This window comes from Zingiber officinale, unplaced genomic scaffold (genome assembly GCF_018446385.1).
Source record: "Zingiber officinale cultivar Zhangliang unplaced genomic scaffold, Zo_v1.1 ctg135, whole genome shotgun sequence".
In the NCBI taxonomy this organism is placed as follows: domain Eukaryota; kingdom Viridiplantae; phylum Streptophyta; class Magnoliopsida; order Zingiberales; family Zingiberaceae; genus Zingiber; species Zingiber officinale.
In genome coordinates, this window is record NW_024589831.1 from 316550 (window position 1) to 333554 (window position 17005).

At 37.3% G+C, this 17005-nt stretch overlaps 2 protein-coding genes across 3 annotated transcripts; one reads left to right on the forward strand and one right to left on the reverse strand.

Moving 5' to 3' along the window:
• Positions 1-386: 386 nt before the first annotated feature.
• LOC122036264 (FRIGIDA-like protein 4a) lies at positions 387-3010 on the reverse strand. Of its 2 annotated transcripts, none has more exons than XM_042595540.1 (3): positions 2048-3010; positions 1339-1511; positions 387-1198 (listed from the first exon to the last, which is right to left on the reverse strand). In XM_042595540.1, the coding sequence occupies exons 1-3, from the start codon at positions 2913-2915 to the stop codon at positions 656-658; spliced, it is 1584 nt and encodes a 527-aa protein (XP_042451474.1). In that variant the 5' UTR covers positions 2916-3010; the 3' UTR covers positions 387-655. The 2 variants fall into 2 exon arrangements, with proteins under 2 accessions (XP_042451474.1, XP_042451473.1); XM_042595539.1 differs by having other exon boundaries at positions 387-1210.
• A 1526-nt stretch (positions 3011-4536) lies between these two features.
• LOC122036242 (increased DNA methylation 1-like) lies at positions 4537-11279 on the forward strand. Its single transcript, XM_042595509.1, has 9 exons — positions 4537-4758; positions 4835-6611; positions 6717-6849; positions 6942-7027; positions 8265-8503; positions 9075-9161; positions 9889-9988; positions 10515-10728; positions 10821-11279. The coding sequence occupies exons 2-9, from the start codon at positions 4995-4997 to the stop codon at positions 11036-11038; spliced, it is 2694 nt and encodes an 897-aa protein (XP_042451443.1). The 5' UTR covers positions 4537-4758; positions 4835-4994; the 3' UTR covers positions 11039-11279.
• Positions 11280-17005: the final 5726 nt, after the last annotated feature.

Sequence of the window (17005 nt, forward strand, 5' to 3'; positions counted from 1 at the left end):
GCTAAAGGGCAAACACAAACTGTTCTTGTTTTTCCTCACTGAGTAGATTACTTATTGTACATGTACAATTCTTTTATTTAAAACTACAAATGTCTACATATCATACACATTCAAATTAAGTATTTTTCGAGCTAAAACTACAATTAAGCCTAGTATATCATCAATACAGCAATCAGTGATAAACTTAACTCAAACAGCTTGCATCATGGCAGTATGCCAATGAATCAGAAAAAGCATGTGCGCTGTGACTTGTTTCAATGAGTTCAGAAAGCATGTTCGATTCGCCAGTAAACTGAAAAGAACACATACTACAGATGCAAGATGCAAAAACATATCCTCCATGTTCAGCAGACGAGTTCATCGAATTACCGAGATAGCAAGTCAAGTTGAACAACAAAGTATCACATACATCACTTAAACATAAACATTTTCGACATAACATCCGATTAAATTTACATTGCAGCAGGACAACACAGAATAGAGCTGATCTAAACAGAAACTACAGCATACCATCTAGTACACACATCCTATGTCTTTACTTTTTAGTCAGTTACTGCAAAGTAGGGCATGAAACAAAAAACTGTAGATTATGAGCACTTGGATATAGATATCGCCCAGCCAGATCTACTAGTTTCAGAGTTGAAGTGAATCCATCCTACCTGTAGTAAGCTGGCTGATACACTGGTGCCAATACATTGTGGTAGCCTCCCATGCCATTGTTGTAATTTCCGTATGGTGGGTAGCTCATTGGTGGCGAGGGATATGATGCAGCAAGTGGAGCAGGGGTGGCTTCAGTTGGGTATCCATAAGCATCTCTGATAGCTGGTGGACTCCTGCTACCATAGACCCCATGTCCTGGTGGAGATGTTCCGGGGCATGTGGTGTGGACCAAAGGTGATCGTACAAAGGTATGATGAGCCGGGAAGGAGGACACGTAGGCATTGTTCGTCAGCCGGCCGGCCTTGGCAGGAGGCATCGGTCCCCCATTGTTGGCTCGTGTTCGCTTGTTGGCTGGGCTATTAGGCCGGTCATTGGTAGGACTGCCACCGGACGTCTTTTTTTTCTCCACCTTGGCCTTCTCCAAATGCTCGAGTCGCTTCTGAAGGCTCTCCATGGGAAACTCAGCTTCAAGCTTATGTTCTTGAATACACTTGATAGCCGCCCGAATAACTGACTGTTCCTTGCGGCTTGTGGTATTCTGTAACAAATGCTAGCATTCACATTGAACATTATAGACACAATACTTTAAGTATTACAGAACTATTAATTATTCACTTTATGCATTTTCAATGAGTTAAAGCTTTACAGAAGAATGAAATCCAGAATGAGTTGACATACTGCAGTTTGCCCACTGTTGTTGCTGTCTTCTGCAGTTGAAGTTGCTATCTTTGAGTCTTCAAGGAAGGATTTTAGCAATTGAACTGGAGGAAACTTCTCCTGCAGACCGGCTTCATGAGCAAAGCTTATTGCATCTAGCTGATGTCCATTGTTGATCAATTCCTCGATGATATCTGTATAAGGGAGAAAACAACTCTTCTATCACTCATCTAACGACTCCTATTTAGCCTCGGGGTCAAAGTTAACACATATTAGCTCCTAACTCGAGCATTCACCCTAAATCATTATTGGTCCTCCACAATAAAGACAATTTTTTAAAAGAACTTCAATACTACTCAATGTATAGACATACCAACTCTTATTACAAAGATACATGTCATGACATCGAACTCAAAGAAGAAGGGAAAAAAAATTGGCTGTGAGAACTCAATTACTTGAATGCAGAAGTAAATGACTCATCCAATCCATATAAAAGCTGGACGGACGATGAGAAGTTTCTCTTAGCAAACAAAATAGAGCTGACATTTTAACCGCTTATAGGATTCCAATGCAAGGATCATTAGAAATTTTCTGATTTATAGTAAAAGAACATTGAGCTCTTGAAATGGATAACAGATTTAGCCTTATATTAAATTATCAGAAATTACCATATAAGCTAGAACACCACACAAAGTTACCAAAATGGACGAACAGGAGAAGAAAGCAATACCTTCGATTTTATCCTCAAGTCCTAATGAAATAGCAAGCTTGGGCATTTGCCTTCGCCAAGCGAAAGTTACAACAAGTCTTCGGTATAGCTCTTTGTCATCCTTCTCTACGATTCCAAAGGTCACCACATGTTGGAGAAATGTGTGCGCATCAGGTGGCTTCACGTTCTCAATCCCTCCACGCAGCTCTAGACTCTCTTTCCACTCCTTTGCCATGTCCTGAGCACGCTCCCTTATGGTTCGAGTCACCAACGGCCTCGCTGGCCCCAGCTCAGGATCTGCAAGGATTGGCACCAGTGACTCCAACACTAGCACACATGCCCAACCGAGATCATTTGGCGACTTCACGGGCCTCCGGTCGACGGGGAAGATCCCAGATAACGCGTCAATGACGAACTTGCCCGGATCAATACAGTCCGTGAGGGCCACTGGGAGCTCAGACCGAAGCAACTCCACCTCCTTCCTTTTAGCAACTACGAGGTCGAAGAATCCATGGAAATCCACTTTAGTGCAGAAAGATCGTAGCTTTGAGGTGAGATCGAGCTCGTCGCCCTCCGCTGCAGAAGAGACGACCTGGATCGCCTTGACAGCGTCGAGCTTGGAGAGAGCAACTTCGACGGAGGCATCGATGGTGAGTTCGCGGCGTCGGAGGACGCTGAGGGTGCGGCGGGAGGAAGCATCGAGGGACTGACGCTTGGACCTAAGAGCCTCGGACTTCTTCTCGAGCCCTCGCTCAAGGGTGGAGAAGTGATCGGAGAGCTCCTTCCATAGCTGAGTGCAGCATGTAATGAGCTCCCGCTGCTTGTCCAGCTCCGCGAAGCTCTGCTGCACAAGGGAAGCGGGGGTGGCGGACACCGCCTCCGATGCCATATCGATCTCAAAGGCCTCAACTTTCGCGGTCGATGGCGCAGGCGAAAGACAAATCGAAGAGGAGAAGGGCGACGCCAGCCCTAACCCTACCCTAGAAAGGGAAAGAGGATGAAGAGGAGGACAAAAGAAAATGGTGGTGGAGTACGGTCAGAGTCAAGCCAATAGGAAATTGACAGGTGGAGCTTAATCACTGTAAAGGGTAGGGCGGTGAGCCGTAACGGTACGAGGAGCGAAGACGTGGCGGGAGAAAAGGACGGTGAGAATACCGGCGAAAGTGAAAAATAGCCGCTCATATGAGAGTCTATGTAGTATTTATTTTACTTTCTCCTAATAATATAGACAAATAGTAGAAGTTCACAATCAATTGATTTAAAAAAAAAAGAAGTTTAAAAACAGTAAAAAACAAGAGAAATAAAAGTTTAAGTTATATTAATTTAATAATAATTTTTCATATTTTCTATATATTTTCATATTAATTTATAATAAACATTTATTCATTTATTTCTTAAAATAAAAAGTATGTATGGACAATTGGTAAATATGGATAAGTATTTTATTAAAATCGAATCAAACTAATAAAATTGAGTTGTTTTTTTAAAATTAACTAAATCAATTAACTTTTTTAATAAAAAAAATAAATCAAACTAATAAAATATTAATTAATTTATCAAAAAATAAATTAATTAAAAAATTTTAATTAGAATCTAAAAATTCAGTTTAATTTAATAAATAGTAATAAAAATTAGCATTTAAAAAATTATTTTATTCCGTTTATTTATCTTACCTGAATAAAAAATTTTAAAAATGAGAGTTTTGGTATAATGATAAAATTATTATTTTATGGTCAAAAGATTATGAGTTTAAATCTTGAAAATTAGGATCGTAAATGAATCAAGCGTTCGTGAACAAACTTGAACACATATGTGTTCAGCTTGTTAACGTTCGTGAACAATATTCACGTACCATATTTATTAATAAAATCTTTTTAAATAAATAAATAATAAAATAAAATAAAATAATAAATAAATTTAAATTATCAAGCTCAACAACCAACCAAACAATTAAAAATTTCAAATAATAAAATAAACTTGAATTTAGAGCTTGATAACATCTAAACAAATCAAGTTCGAACTAAGCTCAAACCAAACTTGAATTGAGAACTCGATAACATCTAAACAAGCAAGCTTAAGCTAAATTTCAAAGAAACTTAAGCTCCTAAAAATAAATCAAATCAAGTTTGAATAATTATTTTAAAATTTTGATTCATTTTAAATTCGACTTCGCTCAACTAAACGGAATTATTGAAAATAATCCTTCTTATTTTAATTAAACTTTTACACGTTAATATCTCCATGATCTCCACTTTACCCGCAACACGACTCATCAGCATTCCGGGCCCCAGTAGTTTAAACTAAAGTAAGGAGTTAGGTGAACTTCGATGCATATAACAAACGGTTAGTTTACGAAGCGTTCAGCTGTCTTCCGGAAACACTGGGTTTGGATTTCCGGGGCCCACGAATTTGCCAACTCATCTGCCTGGTAGGTTCCGGCGTAATTTCAGTTACGAAAATTTCCAAATCCAAATAAATGATAAACGGCATGATAAATCCACACCGAGGGCCGAGGCGTTGTAGGGAAACAGAACACGAGAGAGAGAGGAGAGGAGAGAGAGAGGAGAGAGCGGAGAAAAAGGTTAAGATCTTGTCACAAATCCCTAATCTATCGCTATCGAACTCCTTCTTCGTCTCCTCGAGGGCTTGCCATCCGTCTCCTCGTCGATGCCGCCTCTGAATACCAATCGCACCCCCGATTCCTCAACAGCGCTTTGTTGCGATTCGCATTGGTTGGTTATTGATTTTTCTGCTCTTCGATTGGAGGTGAGTTTTGTATCTCTATTAAAGTGGATGTTTGTTTTCCAGAATCGTTCCGGTGTTTATCTTTGATCGAGGAGGGAGGAAGTGGTCGTTGTTCGGGATTCCTCGTCGCCGATGCGATTGGTTCGCATTGGATTTGGAGTCGGTTTGATCGTTGGCGGATTGGGGTTTCGCTGTTATACCTGGTGGGGAGGAGAGAGGTGGCATGAAGAACAGGAAAGGAAGCGGGGAGGTTGACGAAAAGGTGAGGTTGGACGTGACCGATTCCAATTCGGATGATTGTTACGCTGAGCAGGGGAGGGCGGCTCGTGATGTGCAGAAAGGGGAAAGGACGCAATGTGGTGACAGTTATGGATTTGTTTCAGTAGAGAAAAACAGGAACAGTGTTTTGAGGGACCATGCTGCGAAGCAATGTGAAATCTTCGACACTGACATGAGAGAAGCGATTGAACCAGATTTGGCGGGGAAGAGTAGAGAATCAGCTGTTGCTGATAATAACGTGCATACTGACATTTCTCAACACGAAGGTGGTGTTTTGAGGGTGCAAGGAAAGGGTGGTGTCTTGAGGGTCTTCCTCAATAAGAAAGCGGATCGACTTGAACGTCTCTGTTCCAATAATATTTATGAGCAAAGATCAAGTGCGGGAGCTACATTGAGGAAGATAAACAGTGATATAAGTGTGGAAAGCAGATTCAGTGAGCAAATGCCAGAGTCGGAGATTTTACCTCTGAAAAGAGAAAAAAGGAGAACAAAGATGCAAAACAGGAAGACCGATTCTAAATTAAGGGGTTTTACCAATTCAAACATTCATAAAAGGGAATTGAAAGATCAGCTAAAAGAAATACTTATAAATGCTGGTTGGACAATAGACCTAAGGCCAAGGAAAGGCAGCAAATATGTAGATTCTGTTTACATACCTCCTAAAGGACGAGGTAGTTATTGGTCAATCACAAAGGCTTATGCTGCGTATCAGGAAGGACTGAATAGAGAATGCGATGGGAAGACCAAGGGTCCTTTTGAAAGGCAGTCTAAAGCATCTCTTGGTAGTGCTTATAATATACCAATGGACTCCCTAAATGTACTGAAAAGAAATGTTGTTAACAAGAGAAAAAGGAAGGAAGCACCTGAAGAAGTCCAAAGTTTTGAAAAGAAGAAATCAGAGATAATGTTTGACACCAGGAGGCAACCTAGAATTAAGGAAACCACAGAGATGGCTGATGAACTTGTGGGAAGAAAGAACTTAAACAGCTCCTTGGATTTAGACTCAAAAACAATAGTTAGTTTTGTAGCTCATAATCACTTCCAAATAGAAAAAAACAAGCATAGAGTATGTGCTCTATTAGCTCGTAGATGCTATCAGGATGCAGAAATTGAAGCTAATGATTTTGTTCCATATAAATGGAAGAGGACAGTTTTCTCATGGATGATAGATCTTGGAATCCTGTCTGTAAATGGAAAAGTGAAATACATGAATCAGAGAAATGAAACAAAATTGAAAGGCTGGATAACAAGAGATGGCATTAAGTGCATCTGCTGTACTAAAATTGTTTCTGCATCAAAGTTTGAGCTTCATGCTGGGAGCAAACTTCTCAAGCCATCACAAAATATATATTTGGTGGACAGAGGAATTTCCCTCTTACAATGTCAATTGGAAGCATGGAAAAAACATGAAGAGTTGGGACATCAAGGATTTTGCAGTGTGGACGTATGTGGCGATCACCCCCACGATGATACTTGTGCTATGTGTGGTCGTGGTGGTGGTGAATTGATTTGTTGCAATGATTGTCTTTCAACATCCCATCTCAGTTGTTTGGGTATGGAGGTACGACAAGCGAAATTAAACCTTACTCTTCTTTGAACTGGTAAGTAGTAGTCATATGGTTCACACATACCTATTTGACTCAATTTCCTATTGTCTTATTCATAGGCGCTTCCTCATGGAGTGTGGCACTGTAAACACTGTCGCTGCAGGTTCTGTGGTGAAATTTGTGCAGATGCTACTAAAAAAAACAATGGAATTGATTCTTCGTTACTGTCATGCAACCAGTGTGAGGCAAAATGTACGGAATCAGCAAATTCTAATATTTCTCATATTTTACTTTAGTAACGTTCAAAGAGTGAATCTTGGTGATTGGTCACTTGAATTTTGCAGATCACCAGGATTGTGTTGTTCAACCTGAATCAGTTTCCATTTCATCAAACCCGAGCAGTTCTTTTTGTACCCAAAGTTGCAAGAAGGTATACAATGGATTTTATATTGAGTTTTGATAATTTATCTTGTTTTGATTTTTAAGGTAGTTGTTGTAATAGCTCAAATCTTGAAGAATGACATGTATTCAAAATTTACAGTAACACAATATTTGCCTACTTATGAACTATAATGTGATCTTATGAAATATTTGTTGTAACAGACCTGATTATTCATCCATTGGAGAATACCCTTTTTGTTGTCAAACATAGTTTTCTTTTACAAGCATATCAGTATTGTGCATTTTCTATTGGATGAAGGATATTTTAGATCAACCTACCATATCATTACATTTCCATAGAGGATAAAATATGACAATTTCTTCATCTTGTATTGCTCAGTTACAATCTAGGTATTGGTGCTTTGCAAAACATTTCTAGAGGGCTTCAAGAAAATAGGCCTGACCTTTCAAATTTATGTCTGCATAAATCATTCATCTGTTGTCGTATATATTTTTTACAATGTCTCAACAATTTACAAGGATGTTGATAATTATACCTAGCTCGACAATTAAGCTGTTCATGTGAAAATATTTAAGGTGTGTTTTCTAGAAGGGAAAAAAAACTAGGTAGGATATAGGGTGATATAAAAGATTTCCAATGACACTTTTCCTTTGTTTCCTTTGACAGGAAAAAACAAGGAAAAGATTAGGAAAATAATTGCTTAGTATTCCTCTATATTGCTTTCACTTGATTTGGACGGAAAATTTATCTTCACATTTAATGAAGCTTAAATCTAACCTTTAAAAATTATTTTTTTTTCGAAATATATTTTTTGCCAATGTTTTTTTAATGATTTTAACAAATAAAATTTTAAGTTTCATTTCTCTTTCCTTCCCTCCAACTAAGCAATCAGACAGAAAATATTTTGCAATCCTTTTCCTTTTTCCTATGAGTTTTTCCCTACCCACTTTCTTTTCCTTACTGTTTTCTTCTTCTGTAAGAAACAATGGTTTAGTTCCAATTCTTGCTTTTGCAAGCTGAAATGCATTATGGAAATTTTCTGTTTATGTTTTTTACTAAATGCAAATCTATGAGTGGTGATTGATTTGCAACATCTGTTTAACGGGATTATATTTCACATAAACTTTTGTTGGTATGTATGACCAACCAAGATTATAAAAAAAAAAAATCAAATTTTGAGGTTACAAAAGTTAATCTCTCGTTCTTATCTACCAAGCTTTAGCTGCTCTAATAAATTATCTGGCACTGCCTTTTTTAACTGCAGGTTTTTGAAGGATTGCAGAAGATTTGGGGGACCAAGAATGACTTGGGAGCAGGATTTTCATGGAGCATTATTAGGCGATTTGATGAGAATCCTTCTATATATAAGTTGGAGTTGCATCAAATGGCAGAATGCAACTTGAAGATTGCTATTGCTCTAGCCATTCTGGATGAGTGCTTTCTGCCAATTGTTGACCAGAGAAGTGGTTTTAATCTGATTCATAATGCTGTCTATAACTGTGGGTAAGCATTTCTTACACCTTTTCTTAGTAATTCAATGCATGATACTTCTTATATGACACCTCCTTATTTTTCATGGGAAAATTGTGAATTGAAAAATAGGCATTCTAAACAATATTTGTTCACAATCATTAACAAGCCAAACTCACTTCCTGTTGAGTTTAATGAGCATTTCTTACACCTTTTCTTTGTTTAATATAGTTTAATGAGCTTTTACCTTGTTGGTTCATGAAGATTTGCTTCATTACAGCCCTAGATATTGCCCTGTCATTGTCTTGATTACTAATCAGCTGATAGATATTTTGTTTATCTAATGCAAATTGGATAGTTAATTTTAGAAACCTCAGCACTGCTCCTACCTGCTGCCTCTTCATTCTTACAATGCTTCAGTGCCCACCCTTTTAGTAGTTGGAAATACCTAATGTTTTTTATTATCCCATGAGTACCTGCTTGCTAATATCTCTCTTCCATGCTTCTCTGATAATAAGTAATATATTGTTGATGCTTATGTTCTGCAATAGCTATCTGCTAACAATCGTGTTTCTTCTATATTCTATATTTTTTTCTTTTGCAGATCGAATTTCTGTCGCCTGAACTATAGCAGTTTCTGCACAATAATTTTGGAGCGTGGTGACGAAATTATCTCGGTAGCCTCTGTCAGGTATTTGTCTTTGCTTTCTGTTAAATGCGTGCAATCTTGATGACTAGTTAACTTGGGGATCATCTTATGTGGAGAATCTGTCTAAAATGTACCTTGATTGATAGATTGTTTTCGTTGTCAATCCTATTACATTTCTGAAATTGCTTGCGAGAAATTTGAATGTTAACTGTTAGTGATAGCTAGGGCGTTGGCTGTGTACACTTACTGGCGTGCTTAAATCTTTAAGAGGTTTTCTGTTGGATCTTGTGCAGGTTTATGTGGAAAAGTAGGTAGAGGCACATATTGGTCCAAGGTGATGTGCATAGATAGCAGGGATGGGGTTCAAACTAGGAACCTCAGTTTATGAATGCACAGATGCGGAAAGGATTTGTTCTTTGGCGTTTTTGTTTATATCTGATCCAGGGTTTTTTCACTTAAGACTAGAGTTTGCTTTAATAGGAAAATTTCTACCAAGTTGGTTTGGAGTTCGGTTCAGTGAAATTTTCTAGTACCTTCTCTATAGCTAGAGATAATGTTTGATGTCATTGCTAAATCCTACTTAACATATGTAAGGTGGGTTCTTGGAAGTTTTGATCTAAGCCATAATTTATCACTTAATGCAAGCGTATTTTCAGCTTGTGATCCCCTTGTACCTTCTTAAGTTCTTTTTGAGGTTAAAGGAGTGCAAAAACCCTCTACCCTATTACATTTGGTTCTGATCATCTTTTGCTTTCATCTTGTCTGATAGGATACATGGAACCAGGCTTGCAGAAATGCCTTTTATTGGGACAAGAAACATGTATAGACGACAAGGCATGTGTCGCCGACTTCTTGGTGGAATTGAATCAGTACGTCAGTTTACTTTTTAATTATATTCCACCATTTGGTTTTTTTACAAAATTTTGATGAAAACAGCACATTTTGATGAAAACCATAGAGCTTGAAAGATTCAGACTAATATGTTCATAAAAGTTTTATTATCTGCATTGAGAGTTCAAAATTTTGGCAATCTATCTGCTTGAATTTTTAACATTAATGCAGCACAAGTTTCATTCCATCTTTCATCCTTTGTCCTAAAATCTGTTGAAAAAGTAGACACAATGGGACTTGTTTTCTATTTAAAAATCAAGTGACATCTTGACTTAGGTTGCCAAGATTTCTGCTATGCCTTATGTTTGCAGAAACTTAAACATCTATGAACTTTGCATTTTATATTTTTCCCTTTTGAAACTTGTTACCTAGGTGTTTGTAACAGTTTGGATACCTACTGAACACTACCAATGGTGTTACTATGTTCATTTAATTTTCTTTCTTCTTAGTAACTTTGTGCTTCTGGTTTTCATTTCTTTGATCTGAATTTGATCTTATTGTTAGGTTCTCTGTTCAATCGATGTTGAAAAGCTGGTTATACCCACTATTCCTGAACTAAAGGATGCATGGACTAATGTATTTGGCTTCAAGCCTCTTGATGGTTCCCAAGAACAAGAAGTTAGGTCTGCAAATATATTGGTTTTTCCTGGTACTGATTTACTTGAGAAGCCACTGCTGAAGATGCTTTCCCCTGAAAAACCTACACCTATTCCTAGAGGTGGGTGGATTTAATGACAAAAATTGAATAGCAAAACTCAAATTTTCTTCTTCTTTTTGTTCCTTTAATAACACTTCTGATGGTTTATATAGATGCAATGGTGGAAAATGACATCAAACAACAGGCAAACATAGTTAAATGTTCTGGGTCTGCTGCTGCTGAGCACAACCTCCATGCCTCTTGTCAGGCTGCTGTAAATTGTGTGAATGTACTTCAAGCCAAACCTGCATTTGAAGCAGAGATTTCAACTGAGCAAAAACCTGGCTTGATTCGTGAAATAATCATGGCTGCTAGTCAGGAAAGAGAGTGAATCTGGTACCTTGAATAACCTGCCATAATGTGATGTTTTGATGAAAATTTCTTCAATATTCTTGCCTCTGATTTTCAAGAGTCAGGAGTTTTTGTTACTTAAAATCTGGAGAAGGTTTTCTGGAATCTAGAAATTGTAGCATAGTTGTCTGTATCTGCATCAACTCCTGCGCTTGAGTATAGGCTTCAATGAACCAAAAAAGCTTCTCCAAGTTTAGCGGAGAACAATGGTTGTTATTAAATCTGTTGAATCTCCTTGTGCAAATCAGGTTTCCGATAGATCGAGTTCCGATATCTATGACAAATACAAAAGGTCTATGTTCTTAGGAAGGACATATATGAAAGGACCTGAAAGTTTTATATAGAAGGAATTTCAATCTTGTATCAGTTTTATCTGCTGAATATGCTGAGGGTTGAGATTTATTGAAGGTCTCAACATATATTTTTGTCTGTATCATAATCTTTGGCTTTGATGCATATTTGGATGAGCTCTCAAATTCCGACCCATCGGATGTATTTTGTAGCTGTTGAGGTCCAACCCAAAATGCACATTAATATTTGCTAACTTTTTAGGTAAGTGTCATCTTAATCCTTACTTTTTTATGCTTGGAACTTTTATGATCTGCTACCTCAGCTGCCAAAATTAGCAACAGAGTTCACATGGAAGCTATGCGACTCGTACAGTGACACTTTTTTGTGTTTATTATCGATCTGTGAATTTTGATTTGAAATCTCTTTTACATGATAGTGATCCAATCTTTTAAAAAAGTAATATTCTGTTGAGAGCAACATTCTAGATCGGATTTGACAAACAATGGATTGGTCATGTGATTCTTTTGTTGCATTGTTTTTCTATCTTGTTTGTCTGCTTAATTCCTTGGGTTGATTTGCTCATAGGACATTGCACGGAATATATGTCTATGGAGATATACTAGTCAGCTCTGATATACTCATATGGCTTTATCTGAAATCAATTTAGTCACACCAGTTTGTTTATGCCTACATGCATGAGTTCAGTTCATAGTTAGGTTACTCTTTTAAGCAGTTCCGAATCGACATTTTATTTTTCAACCTTGATTCTGTGATACTTGAAAACAATCTAGTCTCGTGCCTTCTTAACTCCTATGACTCAGCTTAATCATTCTCCATGCTTGAAACAGGTGGTAGAGACTGACAAGAGAGAGATAATACATGATGAATTTTTGGGTAGCTTGTGGTTGTTGTGTGAATACATAGTAACTCAGATGAGGTTGATTATTCATCAAAACTAGTAGATTATAAGGATTCAGTTCATCAACAGGTGCGGATGGAGAAAAGTTGAATGGATCTTTGATATGATTTCTAGATGAAGCATATCCAGAAAATCTAACCATATTTTCAATGGGTGATTGAGAAGCATCTGTCTTGCCATGTCATATACAAAGATGTTAAGTTGATATTTGTTTCAAGTTTCAACCGCAAAGGAAGAACAAGAGGCTGAAGTCCAAGAGTCAATCATCTATAGTATAAACCCACTCCTTTCCAGATCTCAAAACACCCAACCTGGGTGATGAGACGAGAAGTTCATAAAGCAGAGCAGCATGAGCAATGGCGGAATCCACTGTCCTCTTCTTCTTCTTCTCCCCTAGTGTAGCAAGATGGTAATGAGGCGACCAGCATTGGTTGTGGAATAAAATTTTATGTTTTTCTTTTTTTTTTCTTTGCCAATGGACTGTACAATAGTCTTTATTCTTCCTGTTATTTGTTGGATCACAACAAATTAAGAGTAGTCTGTCAAAAATGTTAATTATAGTTGGATTACAAAACAGACATTTAGTCAGATGAATACAAGTTAAGCTCAATTGAGGCTGATCCTGCTCATGATAATTTTAATTTCACCGTGACTCGTTATCAATAAATAAGAGAAAAAAAATAGTCCTGGAGATGACGCGATGGTCAAAGATAGGATGGATTTGAAGCTTATTTCATTTTTTAAAAATTTATTTCAACGATAAATTATCTTAAAATCTCCTATAATAACTTAAACTTTGCATGTTGTTTTCATATTTAAAAAATTTTATTTTCATTTTTTACATGTAAAATTTTGTTTACTTTAATTTCCTCGTGTATAAAGATCGTTATCTAATTATTTTTTTTTTATAAAAAAAAGTCTAAAACAGGGAATAATTTTTTTTTAAAATTTAGTACATTTAAATTAAAATTGAATATATTTTTTTATTAAATTGAGTACGATTTTTTTCACTTACTTTACATCCAATTTTGATGTAAAAGGAGTGGTGTTTAATTTGATAAAAATATATTGGATTCTATTAAATCAATGTAAAAAGAATGATGTTTAATTTGATAAAAATATATTAAATTGTAGTTTAATATCTTGAATTTAAGAAAAAATATATTTATTTTTAAAATTTTTTACTTAAAAATATAAGAGATAATTAGATTTAACATGAGAACGGTAGAGAAAATTTAAGTTGCGATTGGAGTTGTTGTGCCTCGTGATTCAGACTGAAATATCTACGTTTAATGGTAGTGTACGATTGATTGATTCGTGATGGAGATGATGCCAACAAAACAGTCAAGACAAATTATTGCTATGAGAGTGGGTTCCTGCTTTTTGTAGCTTTTGTTTGGTTTCATGCATGAATCTTTATCTGAATCATTAGTTGCAATTGACTTGTTTGTGAGTATTTGGATCATGCTTGATTAAAGACAATGCCGGATTTGATAAAAATGGAGACGAGCCTCCTGGCCATGCCCTGTAGAATTCAGCACCTACCATCAACATTAATTGCTGAAGATATAAATAATATGACACTCGTTTAGAGTGCTAGAACATCCACGTTATATATCCTATTTAAAGTTTAAAAAAAAAAATTCCCTCAGCTACTTTATCCATTCTTTAAATTATACATTTATGAATAATATTTTTCTAAATTTAATGAATATATTTCATTCTCTAAATATTATAGAGGAGAGAAAAAAAATAGGGAAGCTGATAATGCAATGGTAAGGAGGGGCCCTATCCTGTAGAAGGTAGTTGTCATTGTGGAAGTCAAAATCAAGGCGGCCAATGCTCAGTTATCATCGATCGATCGGGCGGAGATGCCTCGACCGAGAGGAAAGGACGTCCGATCCAACCCCGTCTCTGACTCGGGCGTGTGTCGAACAATCGACGCTCAATTAATTAAGGGTCGTCGGACGGAGAAGAAAACGATGTGCAGAAGTCGCCTTGAGTGGAGCAGGACTTGGCATGGGCAGAGCGGAACTTTGGTCGAGCGACTACTTCGCTCGGCCAGACGACAAGACTCGACATGGGCACATTGGATCTCTGGCCGAGCAGACGTGACGCAATCACAGTGGAACTCTGGCTGAGCGGACGAGATACAGGAACAGTGAAGTTCCGGTCGAGCGGCCAGCCTGCTCGGCCTAACAGCATACTCTCTCTGGTATCCATCGATATCCCTTTGGGAGTTAGTGTCGCCGACACCAGACATGGACAGTCAGAAAATCGTACAGCGGAAGCTTCCATTGTCACTTCAGAGATATGCTCGGTTTGTTAAGGTACTGTGTCAGGTCTTTTTAGGAAAATTTTGAAAAGTGTGTTAGCCTTGGGAAGCGTGCACACGTGCTACAGTAGCTCTATATAAAAAGTAGTCTAAGCATCGGCGGATGTATGCGCAATACAGTGTTGTTGCTACTGTTCATTATAGTTGTTGCTCCGCCTTCTACTTCATCGCGACTTGAGCATTGGAAGGCCAATGCCGAGGACCCCTTCCCTGGTTCGGCACTGACGTCATCTGTGTTGCATGTCAGAGCGAAGTCTACAAACGGTCAGCGGGAGTGTCACATCCTCTGCTTTCCATCTCTTTGACTTTCGGACTGGATCAGTTGATATATGGTGTATTGAAAAATGAATATCTAAATTTAATAAATTTAATAAAGTAATTTTTTTATTCTAAATTATATATTTTGGATAAAAAAAGTTGGTGTAAATGTTCTGAGATGTTATTCAATAATTATAATAATAATGTTTTACTAAATATACTAATATTTCAACTTTTAAAATATAAATAAATTATATACATAGTATGTGAAAATATATAAGTGTGTATTTATAACACTTTCAATAAATTATATATGAATGTACACAAAAGTAAACTTTAGATATTATGAGATCAATGAAACATTCCAACTGTTCCAATGAAAATGAAATCCCTACTAATTCACAACCACTTCTTGTTCATCTCTTATTCCAATATTATGCTTAACATCTTATTCTGTTCCTTTTCTCTCCTTTTTTACACCCCATAAAGCAAGAAGATACAAAAGAAGCAACCAGGATTGCAAACATAACAATTCTACAAGGCTCATCACCCTCAACAGAGATTTAATTATGACTACAAAAGGGGAGGCCTTAAAATTTACAGTGTAGGATCAAAAACCTTCTGTTCTTGTACCCTTCTGTTCTCTATCAGGATGAGCTCTCACCTTGCCTCAGCCGCAATGGCGGCGGGTTCGACTCCACCAGGATTGACCAAAGAACGTGCACATCTTCATATGGGCATAACTTCACATCCTCATACAGAATGTAGATTCCCCCCTCTGTCACAGGAACATCCATGTGAGTTTTTCAGATATCAGCTTGTGATTGCATTCTCAAACAACATCTAATTTGAAGCTAGTCACAACATCTAATTTGAAGTAAGTTGAAATCTCAGTGAAAGACAATCACATACTTTTTTTCTGAGGAGAATGCAGGCGAAGCCATAACTTCTTCAGAGGGGAGAAGATGGACCAAAGCCACCCCATCTGAAGAGCTGAGCCGGCCGGTATCAATGCCTCATCGGTAGTGAGTTCAACGCAGATCGACCGAGCCTGAGGGAAAAGGAGAGAGTTGCTTCAGGGTTGGATGGAGTCCATCTCACTGCTTCTTCACATTGGCACTCCCTTGGATTATAATTCATGAATTAGATATTGCACAGGTGCCCTGTCACTCTCCACACCTCCTCAAAAGTCATTTCTTGCCAAGAACTGAAGCTTCTGATATCAGAAGCAATTGTGATTTCTCTACAAAAAAAATAATAAATATGTGCATGATATCATGAGGCAATTATTTTTTCCTACTTATTAAATATTGGTGATGGATGGACCACCTTGCTTGAACTCAAAACAAAGTGTTGCAGCAGGCATCTTTTACATGTATGAAGTTGACACAAGAATATGGAATCCAAGAGTTCACTGTCTAATATCTTAATGAATGTAAATTTCAAGGGAAAGGCATCTGCCACTTGGAAGCTTTGAAGATATCATCAGTTGACAACACAGAAAGTTTGGCAAATGCTAACAAAAAAAACAGATTGAATATTGATTAGAAGCATCTGCATAGTTTATTTTCAGGCAAGTTATCTAACAAGATTGCTTTATAGGGTTTGAAGAGTCACCTGAGTCTTACCTGTTGGTGCCACTTGAACAATATTCTTCTGGAACAACTAGGTTGCAGAAAGTGGGCCTAATCACTTTCTAGTTTCTATGAATTGCATGAATTACTTGAATCTCAAAAGATTGATCACTTGAAGTAATTTTTATTGTTTCCCAGCAAATCTGATCTTGAACTGGTTGAGGCATATCACTGGTGGGATTCTTTCCAAGGGTGGTTTGGACGTCCATTCTAAGTTGGAAATCCATGATTTGTATCCTTGAACACTTCAAACATTCCCTACTCCTAATCTCCAACTCAGAAATTTTCACCCATTAGGAAGACTTGATCTGTGATCCGAGTTGCCAATGTTAAATGTTTTGGAATCATTTGAAATCTTTTAACTAGGTACGAGACCAGAGTAGCATGTGAAGTTTGTGATCATAAATTTTTTTATCCAATGCTTACATTTGTTCAAAGTTTAGAACTTTAGACATGCTATACACAACACAAACCTGTGATGGCTACAGAACACAGGTTGAGTATATGGCA